At 40.6% G+C, this 21,848-nt stretch overlaps 1 protein-coding gene across 2 annotated transcripts in view; it reads left to right on the top strand.

The window, feature by feature from the left end:
- The first annotated feature begins 600 nt into the window (after positions 1-600).
- IGSF11 (immunoglobulin superfamily member 11) overlaps positions 601-21,848 on the top strand; it is a 138,181-nt gene continuing 116,933 nt past the window's right edge. The window contains exon 1 of one of the 2 annotated variants that reach the window (XM_066347343.1): positions 601-974. In XM_066347343.1, coding sequence (XP_066203440.1) covers positions 923-974 — 52 coding nt within the window. In that variant the 5' untranslated portion in view covers positions 601-922. The remainder of the gene's footprint in view (positions 975-21,848) is intronic. The other variant, XM_066347342.1, reaches the window with a different exon arrangement.

Below are 21,848 nucleotides of genomic sequence, written 5' to 3'. Positions count from 1 at the left end.
GAAGTTGACATAAATTTTACTAAAGGGTCAAGAGAAGATGGTAGTTTTGACAGACTGAGGAGTGTGGATCATGGTACTGTCCCCGCACTCTTCAAGGAAGAAAGGGTCGTCAGGAAACAACAACAAAAAATAAGCTACCTCATTTATAGAATAAACGTCATTTATTCTTAATTTAGCCAGAGTCAGATTGTTTCAGATTCTTTAGTTACAGAAGAGGATTGAGAGAAAATGAAATGGCCAAATACTGTATAAATCTCCGTGAACTGCAACAGAAAAGAACCTCCCTGGTCCGGAGGAAGGAGATGGAAAAAGCCCCCCTAGAGCTCCGCGGGGATCAGGCCTGACCCCACCTGTCCCGGGAGCGGTTCAGGGCCCGCGAGGAGGACAAGGGGCTCTGGGTCCCGGCGCGTGCGGGGGAGTGCGGGGGAGTGCGGGGGAGTGGGCTGCACCGCGCGCAGGTGGCGGGAGCCGCGCCAGCTGCGCGCCGCGTTCACTCCGCGGGTGGGCCGCCAGGCGTCGCGCTGGAGCCGCGGTTGCCCGGGAGACCGAGCGTGGCCGGTGGGTGGCGCGGAGCCCGGCGGAGCCGGGCTGCTGCGGGAGTAGCTGGACAAGAGTTGGGGGGAGTGGCTCCCCGGGCGCCGCGGGGGGCCGCTGGGTCCTGGGGCAGCGCGAGGTGGCGGCGGCTCTGCGGGGCGAGGCGGGAGGCACGGGAAGCCCCGGTCGCACGCAGCCTCCGCCGAGCGGCGCGGGAGTGCGTTTGCCTATCTGTGCGCCCGACGGTCTGCGCCCCTCCCGGCGGACTGCGGCCGGGCGGCGAGTCGGGGAAGACCGGGCTTCCCCGAGGGCGCCGAGAGCCCGGCCCGCGCCTCCGCTGCCCCCAAGAGGAGCCGGCGGGCGGCGGCGCGCTCCCTGCGGCCCCGGCATGACTTCTCTGGGCTCCCTTCTGGCGCCTTTGCTGCTCCTCTCTCTGCACGGTGAGTAGCCCCAGTCCCCCCCCTCCCCCGCCCCGTCCCCCCGACCCCCGTCCCCCCATCCCCGGTCCCGAGGGGTCCCGTCTGGGCCTGCGGGCCCGGCAGAAGCTGTCTTGGGAGCCCAACTTTGTCGGAGCCATCCGCATTCATTGCTGTTGGCCGAGGCTCCCGCAGAGCCCAGGTGTTCCCTGACCAGAGAGGTAACTACACCTGCTGCTGGGTTACCGCGATCCTGGACCTGATTCTGACCCCAGTGTCCTCCTTTTTAAATAATGAACTCCTTTCCTTACTGAGTCCGGTGAAAAACAGTTTCCGTTATCAGGCGGCTCCAGGAAAACTACAGCTGCCTTTAAAATAATTTAGGAAACTTTAAATCGTACCTTTACCATAACCTTTAATTAGCATACACATATGGCTTAACTGAAATTGTGATCTGTATTTAAAAAATAACGATTCAGTGTGCGATACTATATTTGAAAACAAGAATTTATTTTTAATATTCTAGTATTTTCCCCAAAGGGTTTAAGTTGGCTTGCAAAATACCTGGGATGTAACAATATTAGAACAAAAGGAATAAACATATCTTTAGTTTTCTTGTTAACAGTTGCTAAGAACCTACTTAAATTTAATTTTGTACTTAACATTTAACCTTTCTTACATTTTATTTTCGATGAATAGCCAGCCATATTTAAACTATGATTATGGTGCCCTTTTCTTTTCTGAGTGCACTGTCCTGTGGAGATGTGTTTTCTTTCCCATTTACTTAGATTTATTCTAAAGGGTTTTATTTTAAAAGTAGATTCAATGATTGATGAATGATTGTGGTTAATCCTGTTTTTTTTTCCTCCTAGAGATGTACTAACATAGTTTGCCATAGTTTTGTTTTCTTATTTGAACTGCTCCTGTACTGATAGATCTTGAAATAACTTAATATTTATTAGCTGACTTAAGTTGTAGAAATTCATTTAGTAGGGGAGAAAGGAATCCAAAACTTCGTACGTGAATATCTTTTCCATAGAAACCAGTGAAGGAAATAATCAAAGTTACAGGTAACTTTGATGGAGATAACTTTTGGTGGAGAAAACTTTTGCTACAGTAGGTTTATTTTTAGTAATGATGTGTAGATAATAATTAAGTGACATTAGTTTGTGCTTCCAATTTAATTTTGTCTGGTTATCAGTTTGAAAGAACCAATATTTTTCTCTGTCCTACTTCAAGTGTGAAATCAGGTTGAGTAAATGGTCTTTTTATACAATCCCTTGGACATAACTGAAAATATTATAAATATTACTATAAGAACAGCTGTAATTTTGGCCTAAAAAATCTGTTAATCTTTGTATATTAAAATAATTGCCACTTTTTTTTTTTTTTTTTTTTTGTAAACAGGATTTGTGTTTAGTTTGCTTTTGCATTACTAGGCTGTACTTTTAAAGAGTTGATGTAATTCGCAGAATCAGGCATACAAGGCCATCTTCCTTGTTTCTTTTCCTTCAGCAGAACTGTTTTAAAGCTATCCTCGCATGTTTTTAAAGACTTTCAAGGACATTTTAGCCTTCACAATAATCTATTCTGTCAAGGCACTTTTCACCCTCAAAAATGAAAGAGTGTCTTCATATGTTCAGTGACTTTTTTACTGAGTTACTGTGGTGGGGAGGGATGTGGTGGAAGACGAGGATGTACAAGAGCTTGTCCACAGCCCTTAAGGAGTTTGCAGGTTTAAAACAGGTATAAGCATGCACAAATGACTTATGATATAAGAAATATATGATCAGTGCCACTTATTAATGGTGCTATCGAGGAAGACTTCATGAGAAAGTTTACCTTTGCTCTGGACTCTGAATGGGTAGGATTTGAATTGACTGAGGTGGCAGTGGTTGGGCTTTCTTAGCCAAAGGGACACGCTAGGTGAAGGATATGAAATGGAAAGTACAGGGGCATAATCTGGAAGGGTCGGTCACACCCTTCTAGCTGCCAGAACAGGAGGTTGTGCAAAGGAGAAAGGGCTAAAAAGGCATGAAAGGGATAGTAGAGAGTCCTGAATGCTGAGTTTGGGATTTATTCAGCAGTCCATGGAAAAGGCCACTGATATTTAGTTGACTTAAGTTGGGAGAGGGAAAATGGGTGAACAGCTATTGTGTGGGGATCATAGTCTGCAGGAGAATACCACGTCCTGACTGCATTAAATTCTTGAATCAATTAGTGGCAAAGTTGGTGTTAATGAGTTAGGGCCCATCCCTAGGACTTCCAGTGTGAAATGAGGGGAAGGAGTGGATATCTGAACAAAGCTATTTCCATTATTGAAGAAGGAAAAGGGAGATGGATGCTAGATAGATACCTGTTTGTAGCAGTGACCACTACAGTGACATAATGCACCAAAGGTAGAACTAGAGAGTGCCTTAAATTTTTGAAAGAAAATGGATGTCAGGACATTTCTGTGTGTGTGTGTGTGTGTGTGTGTGTGTGAGAGAGAGAGAGAGAGAGAGAGACAGACACAGAGACAGGAAAGGGGAGAGATGAGAAGCATCAATTCTTCGTTGTAGCACCTTAGTTGTTCATTGATTGCTTTTTCATATGTGCCTTGACCGGGGGGCTCCAGCCGTGCCAGTGACCCCTTGCTCAAGTCAGTGATCTTGGGCTCAAGCTGGTGAGCCTTGCTAAAACCAGATGAACCCACGCTCAAGCTGGTGACCTCGGGGTTTCGAACCTGGGTCCTCGGCGTCCCAGTCGAACGCTCTATCCACTGCGCCATCGCATAGTCAGGTGACATTTCTTTTTTTATTTTTGTTTAAATGTCTGGAGTAACTCGAAAGGGAATTTGAATTGAAAAGTTAACTACTACTATATAATTCTACCAATAGGTTAAATATAAATATATCTAAACAGTTTCTTGTGCTACTTGTGATTCCTTGAAATAGTGAGTAACTTTCCAGAATGAGAAAAATGTAAAGGAAGGTAAAGACCATATAAAATAAAATGAAAATGAATTATAAGCCTAAATGTTAGCATTATTAAAATTTTATTGTAAACTTCAATTTCTTAGGTCTAATTTTTGTTATGTAATTGTTTTGGAAGGATTCAATTTTTAGTAAAAATCTGTAGTTTGAACTACATGAAAGGTGACAGCACTGGATAAAAATTTTAGATAAATTAAGCATAATACACTATATATTCAACATGACCTATTCATGAAGCAGCTTAAATATTAAATCACCAGGTGCTTCTAAATTGTTATCCTTAGAACCGCTGTCAGACCCAAGGTAATGATGCAATGGGTAAGACTTTTCCCCCCAAGTAACAGTATGTGGCACGTTTTCAAATGTGTTTTCACACTTTGACAGTGGAAGCATTTATAATGAACAATCTCATTTGAATCTTCATACTTGAGCCATGTGATTTAGCATCAAAAAGGTGATGTGCCGGTACATAAGCTTCTTTATGGCAGTGAATTGTACAGAACAAGGGATTGAAAGTCCTAGCTGAGTTGGGAGAAAGTTGGAAAAACTAGTGTTCCCGCTTAAATTCTAATTTATAACTAGTTTATTTAGAATAGGGATTCTGAACCTATTTGTAGCAACCTATTTGTAGATACCAATTTTCATCTACATTTGTAGGCACGTTGAGGTCAGATTGCTGGATCTCTGACAGTCTGTCACTTTAAGTCCCCTCCTTTGTTTGATGAGGACTCAGCACTCCCAGATCTCACCCTTGCATTTTCAGGGCAGCTCTCAGACCAGTTGGAGGCTTTGAAATTTCCCCTTGATTATACTTTGGGTAGAACTGATTTCAGAGAGGTTGTCAGTTCTTGGGTGGTATTCAAAATGCCATCTGATTTGAGCTGAATTTGGTCTTAATGGTGGGAAGTTAATTAGTTTACTTATGAGTTAAGCCAATCTTACTAAACTGTGGAAGGATTTTCTCCTTTCTATTAAAGTTTGGGTAATTGATTTCCTCTGTTCCTGGTTTCCTACCAGCTAAGAAAGAGACTAGAGTAGTAGTTTGCTTTTGCAATGGTTTTAAAACTACAGAAATGTAAAGTCAGTCAAAGAGAAAATCTATTTTCTAATTTCACAAATGATAGACTCAGCCACTGATCTGATAGCAGTTTGTCTTGACCATTATCGTGTACTACATAATAGATGCCGTACGGTGTGGCTCTGCCTCACTCATGTACTACAGGAAGAGCACATTTTAATAAATAATATTACATTTTTTGTTTAGAGAATAGGATTAACAATACAAATTCGCCCATGTGAACAAAATGTATATTCAGTAAAAAATCCTTAAAGGAAGCCTACTTTCTGGTTTTTCTTCATTTAGCATTTTGATCTTGAGAGAAGTAACAAAATGACAGGTTTGGGTGCATATCTTTATTTAGAAAAGCATGTGGGTAAAGAAGTGGAGATACCGGAAGCACTTGAGTTTAAGAAATTTTTATACCGCATGGAGTTCTTTGGAAGACTCTTCAGAGAATTAGGTTAACATCAGTGGCTATGAATGACAGGGTCAGGATTTAGGATTGGGATAGAACCACCAATTCTGTGGACCAGTGGTTGAAAAACACTGGGATAGATGGTTAAAGTATAGTAGTTTTGGAAATGCAATACTATTTTTCTGCCAAGGGTCACAACTATGTAATGACACAATGTGGCACTGTGAATATAACTCTAATGTAATGAGGCCACTTTTAGGTCAGTCTTAAGAGACTCATTAATCCAACATTTTTAAACATTGAAAAGAAGTTAAAAATTTTATTGAAGCCTGTTGAAGATCACACCAGTGGGAATATTAATAATGGCCTAATTTAGAGAACTCCTTTACCCACCTTTGCCCATAGTCTCCCTGTTCACAGCAGTTGCTCATGTAAAATCTCTTATCTCTCACTCCTGTATTCTCAGTAATGTTGCTTCTTTTCTGTCCTCTTTCCTTATCCACTCCTTTCATTTTGGAGGATGGTATGTTCTTCTGCTAATAGCATCAGGTTCTTTTAAGGTGTATAAATCTAGCTATTTCTGTTTATTCTCCAATGATTTTACTATGCCTGTTTCAAGCATTGATATACAAAACCCCAGAGCCCAGTCAGGTAAACCCAGAAATCAACTTAGAACTAGGTTCACATTCTCACATATCCCTACCAATACCCCACCTTCTATGTTAATGTTTTCTTCTTGTTAACTTCTTAAAGTTAACTTTATGATAGATACAATTCTGTGTGTGTGTATGTGTATATATATCATATATACATATACAAGTATATATATATGTGTGTGTGTATTTGTATATTGTATATGATTATATGTATATATGTATGGATGTATATTTTCCCTGAAGGACAATACCATGCCTGGTTCATAATAAGTACTTAGTAGATATTTGTGAATGAATAAGTGAGTGTTTACTAATATAAATGATAGTACTGTGGGCTTGGAAAACCTAAAAAGAAATCTTTTTCTCTTTTAAGGAAAATGAGAATTTTTGTTAAAATTTTTGTTAGGGATTTGGTGTTACAGTGTCAGCATCAACATCTGTGAACTTTAGTATATTTTATAGAACAGAGATGATATATAATTTCATAGTCTTTTGAAATTCTATGACGGTGGAAGTTGATTTAAACACACATTGCTTACAGATCTTGCAAAATTAGTTCTTAACTTATCTTTAGTCTTAAAACTTTGAAGTTGTCCATTATCAAAATATTTTTCCCTAAAGGAATTTCCAAAGGTTTTTCTCCATTTATTTTTTATTTTTTAATGAATTTATTGCAGTGACATTGGTTAATAAAATTATATAGGTTTCAGGGATACAATTTTATATATAATACATCATCTGTATATCGTGTGCTCACCACCCCAAGTCAAGTCTCCATCACCATTTATCCCCACTATAATGTTTTGCTCCATTTAATAAATAATGATTTTGAACTTCTGAGATTTTACTTAGAACCTTCAAATTTCCCATTTCCATGTCTGGTATTTTTGGTCCTGAGGGCATGTATGTTAGAATTAGTAGCCAAAGGACAGAGATAATTAAAATAACACCTCGTGTAGTCTAAGCTCAATTTTCCCCTCCCCACATCATGCATATAAAGTACTGGAGATGCTTCTTTAGAAATAGAAGCATTAACTAAATCAGCCCCCTGTGGGGGCATTATAACCTATTCCCAGTTGGTTGCCAGTTGTCCTCTCCTCCCATTGCCTTCTCTTTTCCTGAAGTCTGCATATTTCCAGCCATAGTTTCTTACAGCTATGATTCATTTTCTTATTGAACATTGTCTCAGTCTGCAGTGATGTTTCTCTCTCTCAAAATGTCAAAAGTCTTCAGCTAATCTTAGTCATAGTGTCAACCATGTGCTCCAGATGCCCTAAGTAATATCAAATATTGATCATAATACTTACTCTTTGTTTCTTTGAGCCAGGTCCATCACTACCAGTTTTACAACTTCTAGCGGCCCTGTGGGTCAAGAGCACTTGGCAGAACACCAAATAAATGGCAAAAAAAGAGGTTGGAGTATAGTAAACATCACTTGTTGCAGAATGTATTCAAATCGAGCTAGCATTTTAGGCTTTCATTGGTTAAGAAAGCTTGTAGTACAGTCCACATATGCATATTGCTCATGTGTAAATACAAATTGTTTTATTAGCTTGTTGGCCAAGACTTAAGACAGTAGGCAGAACACGTCAAAAATGTGTTAAAAGTATACTGCAAAGATTCTTCAACTTTTGGCTTTAAAGGTTTTTGGGGCCTTCAAGATTATTGAGGACAACAAAAAGTTTTTGTGTGGCTTAAGTCTATTAAGTCTATTTATACTTACAGTATTAGAAGTTACAAAATATTTATTAGTAGAAAATTTAAAAATATTTATTAATTTAAAAACTAATCCATTACATATTGACATAAATGATGTATATTTGTGGCACACTTTTACATTTTTGGAAATGTCTTTACTAATTGGCTCATTAGAAGATAGTTGTATCCCCTTCCTGCTTCTGCATTCAGTTTATTATGATGTGTTGTCTTGGTTTGGTTGAAATATACACAGTTAAGTAGCTGGAATAGCAAGGAGTATTTTGATAACATTTTCAAATAATTTTCAATATTTTTTGCTATTCCACCAAAACTCAGTAAGTAGTAGTTTATGAAAGATCTGTTGCAATGTAGTATCGGAAACCATATCAATCTATCTATGGTGGTGGAGTGGATAGAGCATTGACCTTGAATGCTGAGGTCACCAGTTTGAAACCCTTGGCTTGCTGAGTCAAGGCACATATGGGAAGCAACTATGAATTGATGCTTCTTGCTCTTGCCCCCTTCTCTCTTTCTCTCTAAAATCAATATATAAAATTTAAAAACAATAAAAAACCATATCAGTAAACATTCCTTACTTTTATATCAAAATATATTGGTTTATCTTGAGCTTTTTTTTTTTTTTTTTTGTATTTTTCTGAAGCTGGAAACGGGGAGAGACAGTCAGACAGACTACCGCATGTGCCCAACTGGGATCCACCCGGCACGCCCACCAGGGGTGATGCTCTGCCCACCAGGGGGCGATGCTCTGCCCCTCTGGGGCGTCGCTCTGCCGCGACCAGAGCCACTCTAGTGCCTGCGGCAGAGGCCAAGGAGCCATCCCCAGCGCCCGGGCCATCTTTGCTCCAATGGAGCCTTGGCTGTGGGAGGGAAAGAGAGAGACAGAGAGGAAGGGGGGGGGGGTGGAGAAGCAAATGGGCGCTTCTCCTATGTGCCCTGGCTGGGAATCAAACCCGGGTCCCCCGCACGCTAGGCCGACGCTCTACCGCTGAGCCAACCGGCCAGGGCCTTATCTTGAGCTTTGAATGTATATTTATTCATGCATGATTTTTTGTTAATATTATACATTGATAATTTAGAAAATATTGGTTCATTGATTCAGATATTACAAATGTTGACATATGATAGCCTGACCAGGTGGTGGCACAGTGGATAGAGTGTTGGCCTAGAATGCTGAGGACCCAGGTTTGAAACCCCGAGATTGCTGGCTTGAGTGTGGGATCCTAGACATGACCCCATGGTCTCTAGCTTGAGCCCAAAGGTCACTGACTTGAAGCCCAAGGTTGCTGGCTTGAGCAAGGGGTCACTGGCTTGGCTGGAGTCCCCCGGTCAAGTCACATATGAGAAAGCAATCAATGAACAACTAATTGGGTGCCACAACTTTGAGTTGACACTTCTCATCTCTCTCCCTTCCTGTCTGTCTGTCCCTGTCTGCCCCTCTCCCCACTAAAAAAAAATGTAGACGTATGTTAAATTAAATAATAAAAAATACTATACTTGTTAGTATCACCATTGATCTCATCTGAGTGGTTTTTATGTATTAAAGCTGTTAAATTCACAGTGGCAGATAAAAGTTGCCCAAAATTTTAATATTTCCTCCAGTTGGCAACAAACAGCTTCCAGTTTCCTTTGAAGCAACAGTCTTATTTTGTTTGATTTTTAGAAAATGTCTGCCACATACCTAAGTCTGAATAAACATAATCTGTGAGTTGTTCTTTCAAACAAAAACGCTCCTATATGAAAAAAGCGACTAATTCATTCAGCTTTGAGCTCCGCTAGTTGCACCAGGGCTTCCCCTGGGGACAGCCACTGCTTTGGGACACAGGGCAGGCGGTTCCTGTTTCATACAGCCCGTTCTGTCGCACAGTATATTGTAAAAGGTCAAGATCTAATAAAGTTACTGTTATTGCTTCATCAAAGACATTCTTCAGCGAAACTGGGTTTTCTTTTTTCAACTGTGAGTGCATGACAGGGAGGACTACAATGAAGTCGAGTGCAGTGTGCCAGTGCCTTGACTGGTGTGAAGGCGCCAGCAGCCTCACCCACCACTGCTTCTGCGCCCTCAGTGCAAATGCCAAAACAAGCAAGAAGGCAGATAACATTTTACCATTATTTTTAAAAAAGAAACAGCTCTTACCTCATGCATTTTTTGGAAGGGTCTTGGAGATTGTCTATGTACTTGAAACTCTGGTGTACAGTTATGAAATGTTAGATTACTTAAAAAAAACTTTTAAGTAATCGTTAAATAGTTACACAATCAGTCCATGCCATGTGGGATGACATTAAATGGACTATTCATGTATTATTTTAAAATAAATAATAAACTCAAAATTCTTTATTTTTGTTTTATAATTTTTTAAAATTAAAAAGGTACCATATCCTAGGCATAAAAATGAAAACAATGCAGAAGTGTTTAAGAATTGATTCATATGCCACCTCCAGCCACTGAATTCTCTGGTTTGCTGTGAATTGTTCCAGACCTTTTTCTAATTACAAACAAAGCCTGCATGTACGTGTATTTTTTTTTAAATGCCATAAATGTGGTTCTACAACTACTTTTAAAACATAATAATTCAATATGGGCATTTTGCCACATCTATTACATGGCTCTGCATTGTTCTTTTTAATGACCTGATGTAGTATTTCGTAGCAAGTCTCTACCATAATTTATTTAGCTGTTTCTCCATTGTTGGACATTTATGTAGTTTCTGATTTATTTTTTTACATTAATGATGTTATAGTGAATAGCTTTGTATGATATATATAACCTATAAATCTGTGTAGGTATTTCTGCCGTCTGTCTTGGCCAAACTGGAATTGTTGGGTGTAACCATTTAGCATTTTGGAGGAGGCAGTAACATTGTGTAAAAAGCTTTGTATAGTTGGGCGTATTCAGTTTGAGTTCCTGAATTGTCATTTTTGCTCTCTGACTTTGGGAATGTTTTAATGTCCCAAGCTTGACTTTGACTATCCCGTGGAGTGAAGATGGGCTTCTCAGTGCATTAAGAAATACTAAGTTAACGGAAATGACATATTTTAAAAGTGTCTGGCAGAGTGGCATATAGAAAATGCTTGGAGAGTGGCAGTTATTGTTTCAGGGACCGATCAACCCCAACCTGAGGCAGGAGGTAAGAGTTCTGTCCAGGAGATGCCAATGGAGGTGTGACCTGGGCGACATCACACAATTAATTCTCCAAGTCTGCTTTCATCTGCAGAATGAGGGAGTTAGATTTGGTAATCTCCTGTTCTTTCCAGCTCCATAATAGGAATTCATTGAGTTGACTTCCAAATATTGAGAATGTTGTCAATAAGCTGGAGATAATAGATGGGTGTTTTATATAAATATATAAAACTTTTTCTACTTATCTTTCCCTCTGCCTCTCCCTCCATCAGTATAATGGGACTTTATGGTGACATCTTGTCTACAAATTAAAATCACCTCTGTCTGTTGTAGAAATATTATAAATAAAAAGTGGCTTCAAATATAGAGAATATTTAAATTTTATTTAAAAATAATTTCTGTCCACCTTAGCTCAGCTATGTACAAAACTCATTATTCTCTTAAATTGTATGAAAGACAGATCTCTTATGTATGTGTCAGGAAAGGATCAGTTGTAAGCAGGCTATAAATATGACAATAATCTTTTTACCACGATCACTGTATTCTGGTGTTTTAACTTGAATTCTGTGACCTTTCTCTACTTTTTTTTTTTTATCATAATGACTTTTCTTTGTGTAAGCCAGGCATAGGTGTCTAAATTTTATCTATCCTGGATTACATATGAATATAGATGCTATAGTATTGCTCTTATTGACTGAAAGTGAAAAGCCTGTGAGCTCTTAAAAACCAGTGCGTTTTCTCTGGGAGGTAGTGATACTTACACTGAAAGCTTTAGAGAAGGGTGTGGTTTGGACACGGCTTAATTCTGACTCTAGGTTGTATGTCATTGATAGTGTTTCTTAGCTGTTCTTTTTGCATTTTCATTAAAGAAAATGTTTGGGTTTTTTTTTTTTTTTTTGTATTTTTCCAAAGCCAGAAACGGGGAAGCAGTCAGACAGACTCCCGCATGTGCCTGACCGGGATCCACCCGGCATGCCCACCAGGGGGCGATGCTCTGCCCATCCGGGGCGTCGCTCTGTTGCGATCAGAGCCGCTCTAGTGCCTGAGGCAGAGGCCACAGAGCCATCCTCAGTGCCCAGGCCAACTTTGCTCCAATGGAGCCTTGGCTGCGGGAGGGGAAGAGAGAAACAGAGAGGAAGGAGGGGGTGGGGGTGGAGAAGCAGATGGGCGCTTCTCCTGTGTGCCCTGGCCGGGAATCGAACCCGGGACTAAAGAAAATGTTTTTATAGCAAGTGTGGCAGTCTCTAAAACGGGCAGAGTTAGTCATATTAGCAGAGCATTCAGAAATATTCTGTCATAACTTCACTGCTCCTTGTGTTACCATGATAAATATAGTTTTTTTTTCAGATCATTAAACTTTTCCTGAAAATAAACCATAATAGTAGAAAAGCTTCTTGAGTTTTATACTCCTATAATTAATTTCATGTTAAGTTAAAGAAACTTAAACATGGTTTGTTTTCATGAAAACATTTTCTGAAATTGTGACTTGCAATTCTTCCAAATTCATGATTTCATTGTCCTTAGAATGAGACATATTTTAGTTGCCCTTTGCTCAATCTGTATTTTCAGTTTCTATCTTAACATGTGCACTTCTTTGGACAACTTGTGTGTTTCCCTCCTCACTCCCGGCTTATTTCAAATTCAGGGTGTTGGGTTGTCTTTCTCATTAATAAGAAAGTGTAATGTTATGAGCCTCAGGGAGCTGGACCAGTAAGGTCTCTTAGAGCCCTTTAATTCCATAATGTCCTTGATCTGATGAAGCCGCTCAGTAAATCTCTTCACAATTTCCACAACCAGGCCATCTGCCTGAGTTAAAATAAATCAAATCTGCTTACTCCTTCAGTGTCTAACAAATGTTCTATAAACTGATGATGATGGAGACCATGACACAAAAATAATTTGCCGTCTTTAGCACTTCCTCTTGAATCTGGGCTCAGATTCTATTGACACAGCGGAAGTTGGCATTCCAGCTTTCTCTTTAACTTGAATGAAAGGGTAGTGAGACCCTTCCCTTTCTCCTTTAATTGCAGTTATCTCATGTGTGGCACGTGAACTAATTCAGCTTTCCCACATTTAGATTTAACTTCACAAAATCTTTACTTGCCATTCTACTTCATATGCACTAGCTGATTAGATGAACGCACATGTATTCATCTAATTTTAAATATGGCAGTTTGCATCCATCACACACACACGCACTCACACACACACACTGAAAATCTCAGGTGACTGCTTTCGTGTCTGCCCACACTTCGGAGACCGTGCAGGGCACGGCAGCATCCCACTGGACAAGTGCGTGATTCCCAGGCAACAGTAGTGTTCAGTTTTGTTTTTTTTACATCTAAAAACCATGGATTCTTTAAAATATTTCTTCTTAGTGTCATTAACTTCTTACTATCCTTTCTTCCATTACCACCTTACCATTTTAAGTTTATATTAGTCTGACAGTTTTCTAGCTGCTCTTTGGTTCACCTTTCCTCTCTTCGGTCCGTCTTTCACCCTCTGCTTGGCTTCTTTTCTGTCAGACACTGCTTTCATTACATTACGCTCTTCCTTCAACAACAATAACCACACCCCTCCCCCCCAATCTTAAAGGATAAACTCCAGTGTCCTCTATGGCTTTTTGCTCTTCTCCACCGCAGCCCGTTGATGCTCCCACCACCCTCCGTGCAACTCTGGGACTGTCTGCCTCTGCAGCATTGTGGCTCACATTTCCATCCCCTTCTGGTTGGTCTGAAATAATCTCACCTCCTTCCCTGGATGTCTATACTACTCACCTGTCGAGCTCACTCCTGTTTCCCCTGAGACCGCCTGCCTTACTTTCTGGCCTGACTTTTGTAAGAGATTTTTTTTTCTCTTCCAGTTTCTTAAGCAGTGAGTTTGTGTGCGTCTCTGGTGGCACCTCCAAACTGCTGTGCTTTGTCCTCTTACACTTTCTTGCAAGCTCCACAGGGTGAGCACTTGTGCAGTGCACACGGCAGGTGCTTCGTTTATTGAATGAAAGGAGGAATTGGAGATCTTTGCTTTTCAGCAGCTTTTTATCTTATATTAGGTAATAGACGATCCAGATCTTATCTTTTATTTTACAAGCAAAACCTTGAAATTCTCTGCATGCAATTGAGATATGCCTGTGGACTTTAAAGTTTTTACTAAAGCATAGACATTTGTCACTCACCCAAAAAACTGATAAAATAATAGATTCTTTTATGCTGTGGATTGAATTTGCATTTCATTTGTGCTCCAATTTTGCACAGGTTAAAACAGTTTCTCAGTCCTTTCCTGTACGTGAACTAAATTTACAGTAGCTTTCCACTATCTCCTAATATGTTCCTGTGGCATTTTTCTTTATTCATTCCACTGAAGAGCATTGACTATGTCAATTTTTCTTTAATTATGATGTATTTGAAAGCTATTGTATTTATTAGAAAAGATAATAGTGATAGGGATTTTTAAAAAATATAATATAGGCCCTGGCCAGTTGGCTCAGCGGTAGAGCGTCGGCCTGGCGTGCGGGGGACCCGGGTTCGATTCCCGGCCAGGGCACACAGGAGAAGCGCCCATTTGCTTCTCCACCCCCCCCTTCCTCTCTGTCTCTCTCTTCCCCTCCCGCAGCCAAGGCTCCATTGGAGCAAAGATGGCCCGGGCACTGGGGATGGCTCCTTGGCCTCTGCCCCAGGCGCTAGAGTGGCTCTGGTCGCGGCAGAGCGATGCCCCGGAGGGGCAGAGCATCGCCCCCTGGTGCGCAGAGCGTTGTCCCTGGTGGGCGTGCCGGGTGGATCCCGGTTGGGCGCATGCGGGAGTCTGTCTGACTGTCTCTCCCCGTTTCCAGCTTCAGAAAAATACAAAAAAAAAAAAAGAAAAAAAAAGTATAATATATATAAAAATAGCCTAGAAATATTGCCAGTATTACTTAATGAATTATCTTAAGTGAATACACTTGTGTTAACCATCATCCAGCTCTAAAGATTGGGGCTTTGCTGACACTCAAGTGCCCCAGTGACCCTGTCAATCACCCCCGACCATCCCTGCTCCGCACAGGTAACCACTTTTTGACTTATAAACATCAGAAGTTAGTTTGCCTACTTTTGAAATTTATAAAAATAGAATCATGCTCATTCATTATGCATTCTTTTGAGTCTGGCCTTCAACATTGTTTATGCAATTTATCCATGTTAGCTGTAGCTGTTATTTTTTCACCTTTATTACGTGATAACAGTTTGTTGTATGAATACACGTGATAGCGATTTATTCATTCTACTACTGATAGACATTTGGCTTGTTTCCACTTTTGGCCTATGATGAATAATACTGCTGTGCTTATCCTTGTACGTGTTTTTATGTGTATCGGAGTGCTTTTCGGTTGGGAATATACCTAAGAAACAAATTGCATAGATTCAGCTTTAGTAGGTTCTGCCATTTTTCCAAAGTGGTTTTGCTATTCTTTACATCTTTTCACGGTATATGAGAGTCTTGTTTTTTCTCTGTATTCTTGTGAACACCAGGTATTGTCGGTTTATTTTATTTTAGCCATTCTGGTTGAATAAGGGTATCTCATCGTGTGTGCATATTTATAGGTATTTTGCACTTCCCTGGTTCCTGATGAAGTTGCTTACCTTCTCCCCCATAAACGTGCATTTAGGTATCCTCTTCTGTAAAGTACTCAAGCCTTTTGTCAATTTTTTAAAAACAAGTTTATTGCGATATAATTTACAACCGTATAATTTACTCATTTAAAGTATACAATTCATTGGTTTTTAGTATATTATTAATTTTTAAGAATTATGGTAAAATATTACATACAATTAGTCATTTTGGCCATTTTAATACACAGTTTAGCGACATTAAGTGTATTCATTCACAGTGTTGTACAGTCATTGCTACTTATTTTCAAAACATTTTCATCACCCCAAACAGAAATTCCATAATATTTAAGCAGTGTCCCCATTTCCGCCTTCCCCAGCCTGGTGACATCAAATCTATTTTTATCTCTATGCATTTGGCTGTTTCAAGTACCTCAGACAGGTGGACTCATACAATATTTGTCCTTTTGTGGTTGGCTTATATCAGTATAATGCTTTCAAGGCTCACCCATGTTATAGCATGTTTCAGAACTTCATTTTACTTTTCTGGTAGAATATTTCATTGTAGGTATATAGTCTATTTAATCAGTTTACTGATAAACCCTTGGGTATTGTCAGTTTTTTTTTTTTTTTTACTTTTTTTTTTTTTTTTTTTCTGAAGCTGGAAACGGGGAGAGACAGTCAGACAGACTCCCGCATGCACCCGACCGGGATCCACCCGGCACGCCCACCAGGGGCGACGCTCTGCCCACCAGGGGGCGATGTTCTGCCCCTCCGGGGGGTCACTCTGCCGCCACCAGAGCCACTCTAGCGCCTGGGGCAGAGGCCAAGGAGCCATCCCCAGCGCCCGGGCCATCTTTGCTCCAATGGAGCCTTGGCTGCGGGAGGGGAAGAGAGAGACAGAAAGGAAGGAGGGGGAGGGGGGTGGAGAAGCAAATGGGCGCTTCTCCTATGTGCCCTGGCCGGTAATCGAACCTGGGTCCCCCACACTGCAGGCCGACGCTCTACCGCTGAGCCAACCAGCCAGGGCAGGTATTGTCAGTTTTTAAAATTGGAGAGTCTGTGTGTCTGTTTTTTCCATCTGATTGGTAAAGTTTCACAATATGTTTTAAAAATACATTAGAATACTGGTACTTTATTGGTTATAAGATTACTCTGACTTGGCTTTTCACTCTTACTTTGGTACGTTTTAAAGAGTTCTTCAGTGTTAACACTTTTTCCTTTTTGACTAGCACTTTTGTATCTCAGCGAGTAATTCTCTGCCTATCCCAATGTCATGAAGAGATTCTGCTATCTTCTAGAAGCCATGCTGTTTACCTTTGCTATTTTGACCTACAGCACACTTTTAACTGACTTTTTGTGTATGTCATGAGAATTGAGAGTCAAGGACTAAAATGGATTTTTTGACATGGTTTACCTATTTATATTTATGTCGTCTTTTTGATTAATTAAGTTTTTTGATGTGGTAAAACTTCATTTTACCTCCAGAGTCTAAGACAGTGCCTTATACATGGTAGTTGTTTCAGAAATGGTTATTAACAGTGGTCAGGCCACAAAGACTCAGTTCCTGAAAGACACATAAGTGTGCAAACAGAACACTATGGAATCTGACTTTATTTTAAATAGTTTTTATTTTCTTTCTGCAGCTTTATTTTATTTTTTCCTTTTTTCTCCCTTTTTGTCTGTTACCTCCCTCGTTCTCCTCTGCTGCCACTGTCATCTTTATCATTATCATTGCCTTCTCTGTCATTAGTATCACCTTTCTCTTTTGCAACTGAGATTAAGTTCTAAGTCTTGTGATCTTTATTTTACCATTATTTAGTAACTTCCTTTAAAAATAGTAATTTTATTTATTTTAATAGCATTTTATATTGTTGACTACTTTGTATCATAATAACACTACCTTACATTTGTTTTATACAAGGAATTTCTTTTTAAATGGCAAGTTTAAAAAAATTTATTGTATCGCTTTGTTTTTATAGAGTTATAATTGACTGGCAACATTATATCAGATTCAGGTGTATGACTATATTTGTATTTATCACAGAATTATCACCACAATAAGTTTGGTCAACATCCAGCACCCTTCATAGTTTTTTTTTTTTTTTATTTCTCTGAAGCTGGAAACGGGGAGAGACAGTCAGACAGACTCCCGCATGCGTCCGACCGGGATCCACCCGGCACGCCCACCAGGGGGCGACGCTCTGCCCACCAGGGGGCGATGCTCTGCCCCTCCGGGGCGTCGCTCTGTCGCAACCAGAGCCACTCTAGGGCCTGGGGCAGAGGCCACGGAGCCATCCCCAGTGCCCGGGCCATCTTTGCTCCAATGGAGCCTCGGCTGCGGGAGGGGAAGAGAGAGACAGAGAGGAAGGAGAGGGGGAGGGGTAGAGAAGCAGATGGGCGCCTCTCCTGTGTGCCCTGGTCGGGAATCGAACCTGGGACTTCTGCACACCAGGCCGATGCTCTACCACTGAGCCAACCAGCCAGGGCCCAGCACCCTTCATAGTTTTAATTCTTTTTCTTGTGATGAGAACTTTTAAGATTTGCTCTCTCAGCAACTGTCAAATATGCAATACAGTGTAATTAACTGTAGTCACCATGCTTGACATTATATATCCCGACTTATTTATTTTGTAACTGGAAGTTTGTACCTTATCAAAATTCTCTTCACCCATTTTACCCATCCCACCTCCTGCCTCTGACAACCACCAATCTGTTCTCTGTATTTATGAGCTCGTTTATGTGTCTGTGTGGTTTGTTATTTTTTCTAGATTCTGTATTTAAGTGAGATTATGTGGTATTTGTTTTTCTCTGACTTATTTTACTTAGCATAATGCCCTGAAGATCCATCCATGTTGTCTTAAATGGCAAGATTTCTTTCTTTCTGTAGCTGAGTAATATCCCATTGTGTATATATGTACCACATTTTAATCCACTCATCCATTGATGAACACTTAGCTTGTTTCCATATCTTGACTATTGTAAAGAATGCTGCAGTGAATTTGAGAGTGCATGTCTTTTCGAGTTAGTGTTTGTTTTCATTTTCTTTGTATAAATACCCAGAAATGGAAATGATGGATCATATGATAGTTCTATTTTCAATGTTTTGAGGAATCTCCATGTTGTTTTCCATAGTTGCTGCACCAGTTTACATTCACATCAGCGGTGTTCAAGGGTTTCCTCTTCACATCCCCGCCAACATTTTTCAACTCTTGTCTTTTTGATAATAGTCATTCTAAAGACGTGAGGTAATATTTTACTGTGGTTTTAATTTACATTTTCCCGATGATTAATGAAATTGAGCACTTTTCCATGTTGGCCATTTGTGTGTCCTTAGAAAAATGATTTTTATCAGATTTTTTTGTTGCTGTTGAGTTATATGAGCTCTTTATATATTTTGGATATTAACCCTTTATCAGATATATGATTTGCAAATATTTTCTCCCATTTAGTAGTTTGCCTTTTTATTTTATTTAGTATTTCCTTTGTTATGAAGAAGGTTTTTAGTCTGATGTGGTTCCATTTGTTTATTTTTGTTTTTATTGCTTTGGCTTTTAGTGTCAAATCCAAAAAAATCATTACCAAGACCTTTATCAGGGAGCTTATTGTCTATGTTTTTTTCTAGGAGTTTTTATCATTTCAGATCTTACATTTAAGTCTTTAACCCATTTTTTTTTTTTTTTCATTTTTCTGAAGCTGGAAACAGGGAGAGACAGTCAGACAGACTCCTGCATGCGCCCGACCGGGATCCACCCAGCACGCCCACCATGGGGCGACGCTCTGCCCACCAGGGGGCGATGCTCTGCCCATCCTGGGTGTCGCCATGTTGCGACCAGAGCCACTCTAGCGCCTGAGGCAGCGGCCACAGAGCCATCCCCAGCGTCCGGGCCATGTTTGCTCCAATGGAGCCTTGGCTGCGGGAGGGGAAGAGAGAGACAGAGAGGAAAGCGCGGCGGAGGGGTGGAGAAGCAAATGGGCGCTTCTCCTGTGTGCCCTGGCCGGGAATCGAACCCGGGTCCTCCGCACGCTAGGCCGACGCTCTACCGCTGAGCCAACCGGCCAGGGCCCTTTAACCCATTTTGTGTTAATTTTTTGTGTATAGTGGAAGATAGTGGTCAGCTTCCAGTTTCATTCTTTTGCATGTGGCTGTCCAGTTTTCCCAACGCTTATTTATTGAAGAGACCATCCTTTTTCTGTTACATATTTTTGGCTCCTTTGTTATAAATTAATTATTTAGGTGTGGATTCATTTCTGGGCTCTTAATTCTGTTATATTGATCTATGTGTCTGTTTGTACAAGGAGATTTTAGTCTGTGCTCCAAAAAGAGATTCCAGGCAAGTCACAAACAAAATTTTATGCAAAACATAGTGTTGCATGCATTTGATATTTTTCTTTTACCTAGGGAGAATGTCTTAACCTTTTGAAGTGTAGTCTTTCATTTTCCAATAAACTGCTGAGAAACCTACTCTATGCACACCACTTTCTAGGCATTGTGGGTTATACAGAGTATTTAATATGGTACCTAGTCTTTGGGAACTTATGGTTATAATTTATAGTTATAAATATATCTTACAATTAGAACTATAGTTACTGTTTGGGGATTTGTATAAATCAGAAAAGGAGTAATTGTAGAACACTTGTGAGGAAATACAAGTACAGATAATATACTACTTAAAGTGTCACATAGAAGAAGATACAGCCACATAGTGGCTTTGTGTACTGCCTCTCTGGTCTCTAGCCCAACCGATGAGGCAAAACACCTTTGTTTCTTCTGTATTCAGCAGTTTTTAAGGAAACACACGCACACACACACACACACACACACACACACAGAAAAGAAAAAAAAATGGAGGGTTTATTATGCTCCAGGTATCTGGGGATAGAAAGATGAAAATTGTGTAGAGTCTAGTCTTCAAGACTTCATGCTTTAGTCTAAAAGACAAACACGATCCAGCTCAGTATGAGATGTGTCACATTAATGCTATGAATGAAGTTGGTCTTCTGTTCAATTTTCATTCTTGTTTTGAACAAATCATGCCATTTCCTGGTGGTATGATCCTTGGGTTCTGCAAGCCCTGCTCCTGGCCGCTTGTAACATGTGCTAGGTCAGGGGTCCCCAAACTACTGCCCATGGGTTGCATGCGGCCCCCTGAGGCCATTTATCCGGCCCCCGCTGCACTTCCGGAAGGGGCACCTCTTTCATTGGTGGTCAGTGAGAGGAGCACATTGGCCATCTCATTAGCCAAAAGCAGGCTCATAGTTCCCATTGAAATACTGGTCAGTTTGTGGGTTTAAATTTACTTATTTTTTATTTTAAATATTGTATTTGTTATCGTTTTGTTTTTTTACTTTAAAATAAGATATGTGCAGTGTGCATAGGGATTTGTTCATAGTTTTTTTTATAGTCTGGCCCTCCAACGGTCTGAGGGACCACTGGCCCCCTGTGTAAAAAGTTTGGGGACCCCTGTGCTAGAGTGATGGCACGGAGGCAGTGGCAGAGAGTGGGTAGAGTCCGAGGCAGGACGCCTGGTTCCTGAGGGCCTACATTTATTGTGTCAGAGACCTGCTAGTGTGTGTGTATCCTGGCTACGGAGACTGATAGAGGTCTGAATGAAGTACACATGTGCAGGTATTTTACGATCAGAGACGAATAATCAGGACCACTGTATAAGGATGGGACCTGGCACATACCTAATACTATTTCCCCACTCAACACCACCACCACTGGAAAGAACACCCCACAGATGACCAGTTGTACCTTACTGATTACCAGTCTGACTGTAGTGAGGTATGGAACTATAGCAGAGGCCAGTGCACACCCAGAGAATTTTGTTAGAATATGAGGGCCACTTCTTTTCTCTGCCTTGGGGTAGTTTGAGGACTCTCTCCTTTATGTAGTCAGATACCCTAAAGAAAAAAAAGCAGGACAAGAGGGAAGAAGTAGGAAAGACATATATCTGAGCTACCAAAAGAGGCATCTATAAGGCTACTTGGAAAGGCTGTTCAGATTGTTGGCTCAGCCTTAGCTGACTAATAGGACTGAATCCAGTCCCCTCCTGACTCCTGTCACCCCCTGTGGTTTGGGAGTGGCTTGATGGGAGGTAAGGAGTAATAAGATCATGTCAGGTTGAGAGAGAAAGTAGTCTGTGCCTCTTTGTGTATGCTTATTTATTAACGAGGGAATGTAAATTTACTTATTGTTTTCCTTTTGAAAATATTTGGTTAAGACGCATGGTCAGTCTCACAGAATCTAGAGTCCTCATCTGACCAGATGCACCAATTCTGAGCTCTGTCCTAGTTTTTAACTTAAACTGCTATACCAACATGGCAGCAAATGTGTAAGCAGTTGCAAGAACTGTACTACAGTGGTTTGTT

The sequence above is a fragment of the Saccopteryx leptura genome, chromosome 8, assembly GCF_036850995.1.
Source record: "Saccopteryx leptura isolate mSacLep1 chromosome 8, mSacLep1_pri_phased_curated, whole genome shotgun sequence".
Taxonomy (NCBI): Eukaryota; Metazoa; Chordata; class Mammalia; order Chiroptera; family Emballonuridae; genus Saccopteryx; species Saccopteryx leptura.
This window is presented reverse-complemented; position numbering and strand designations above follow the sequence as displayed.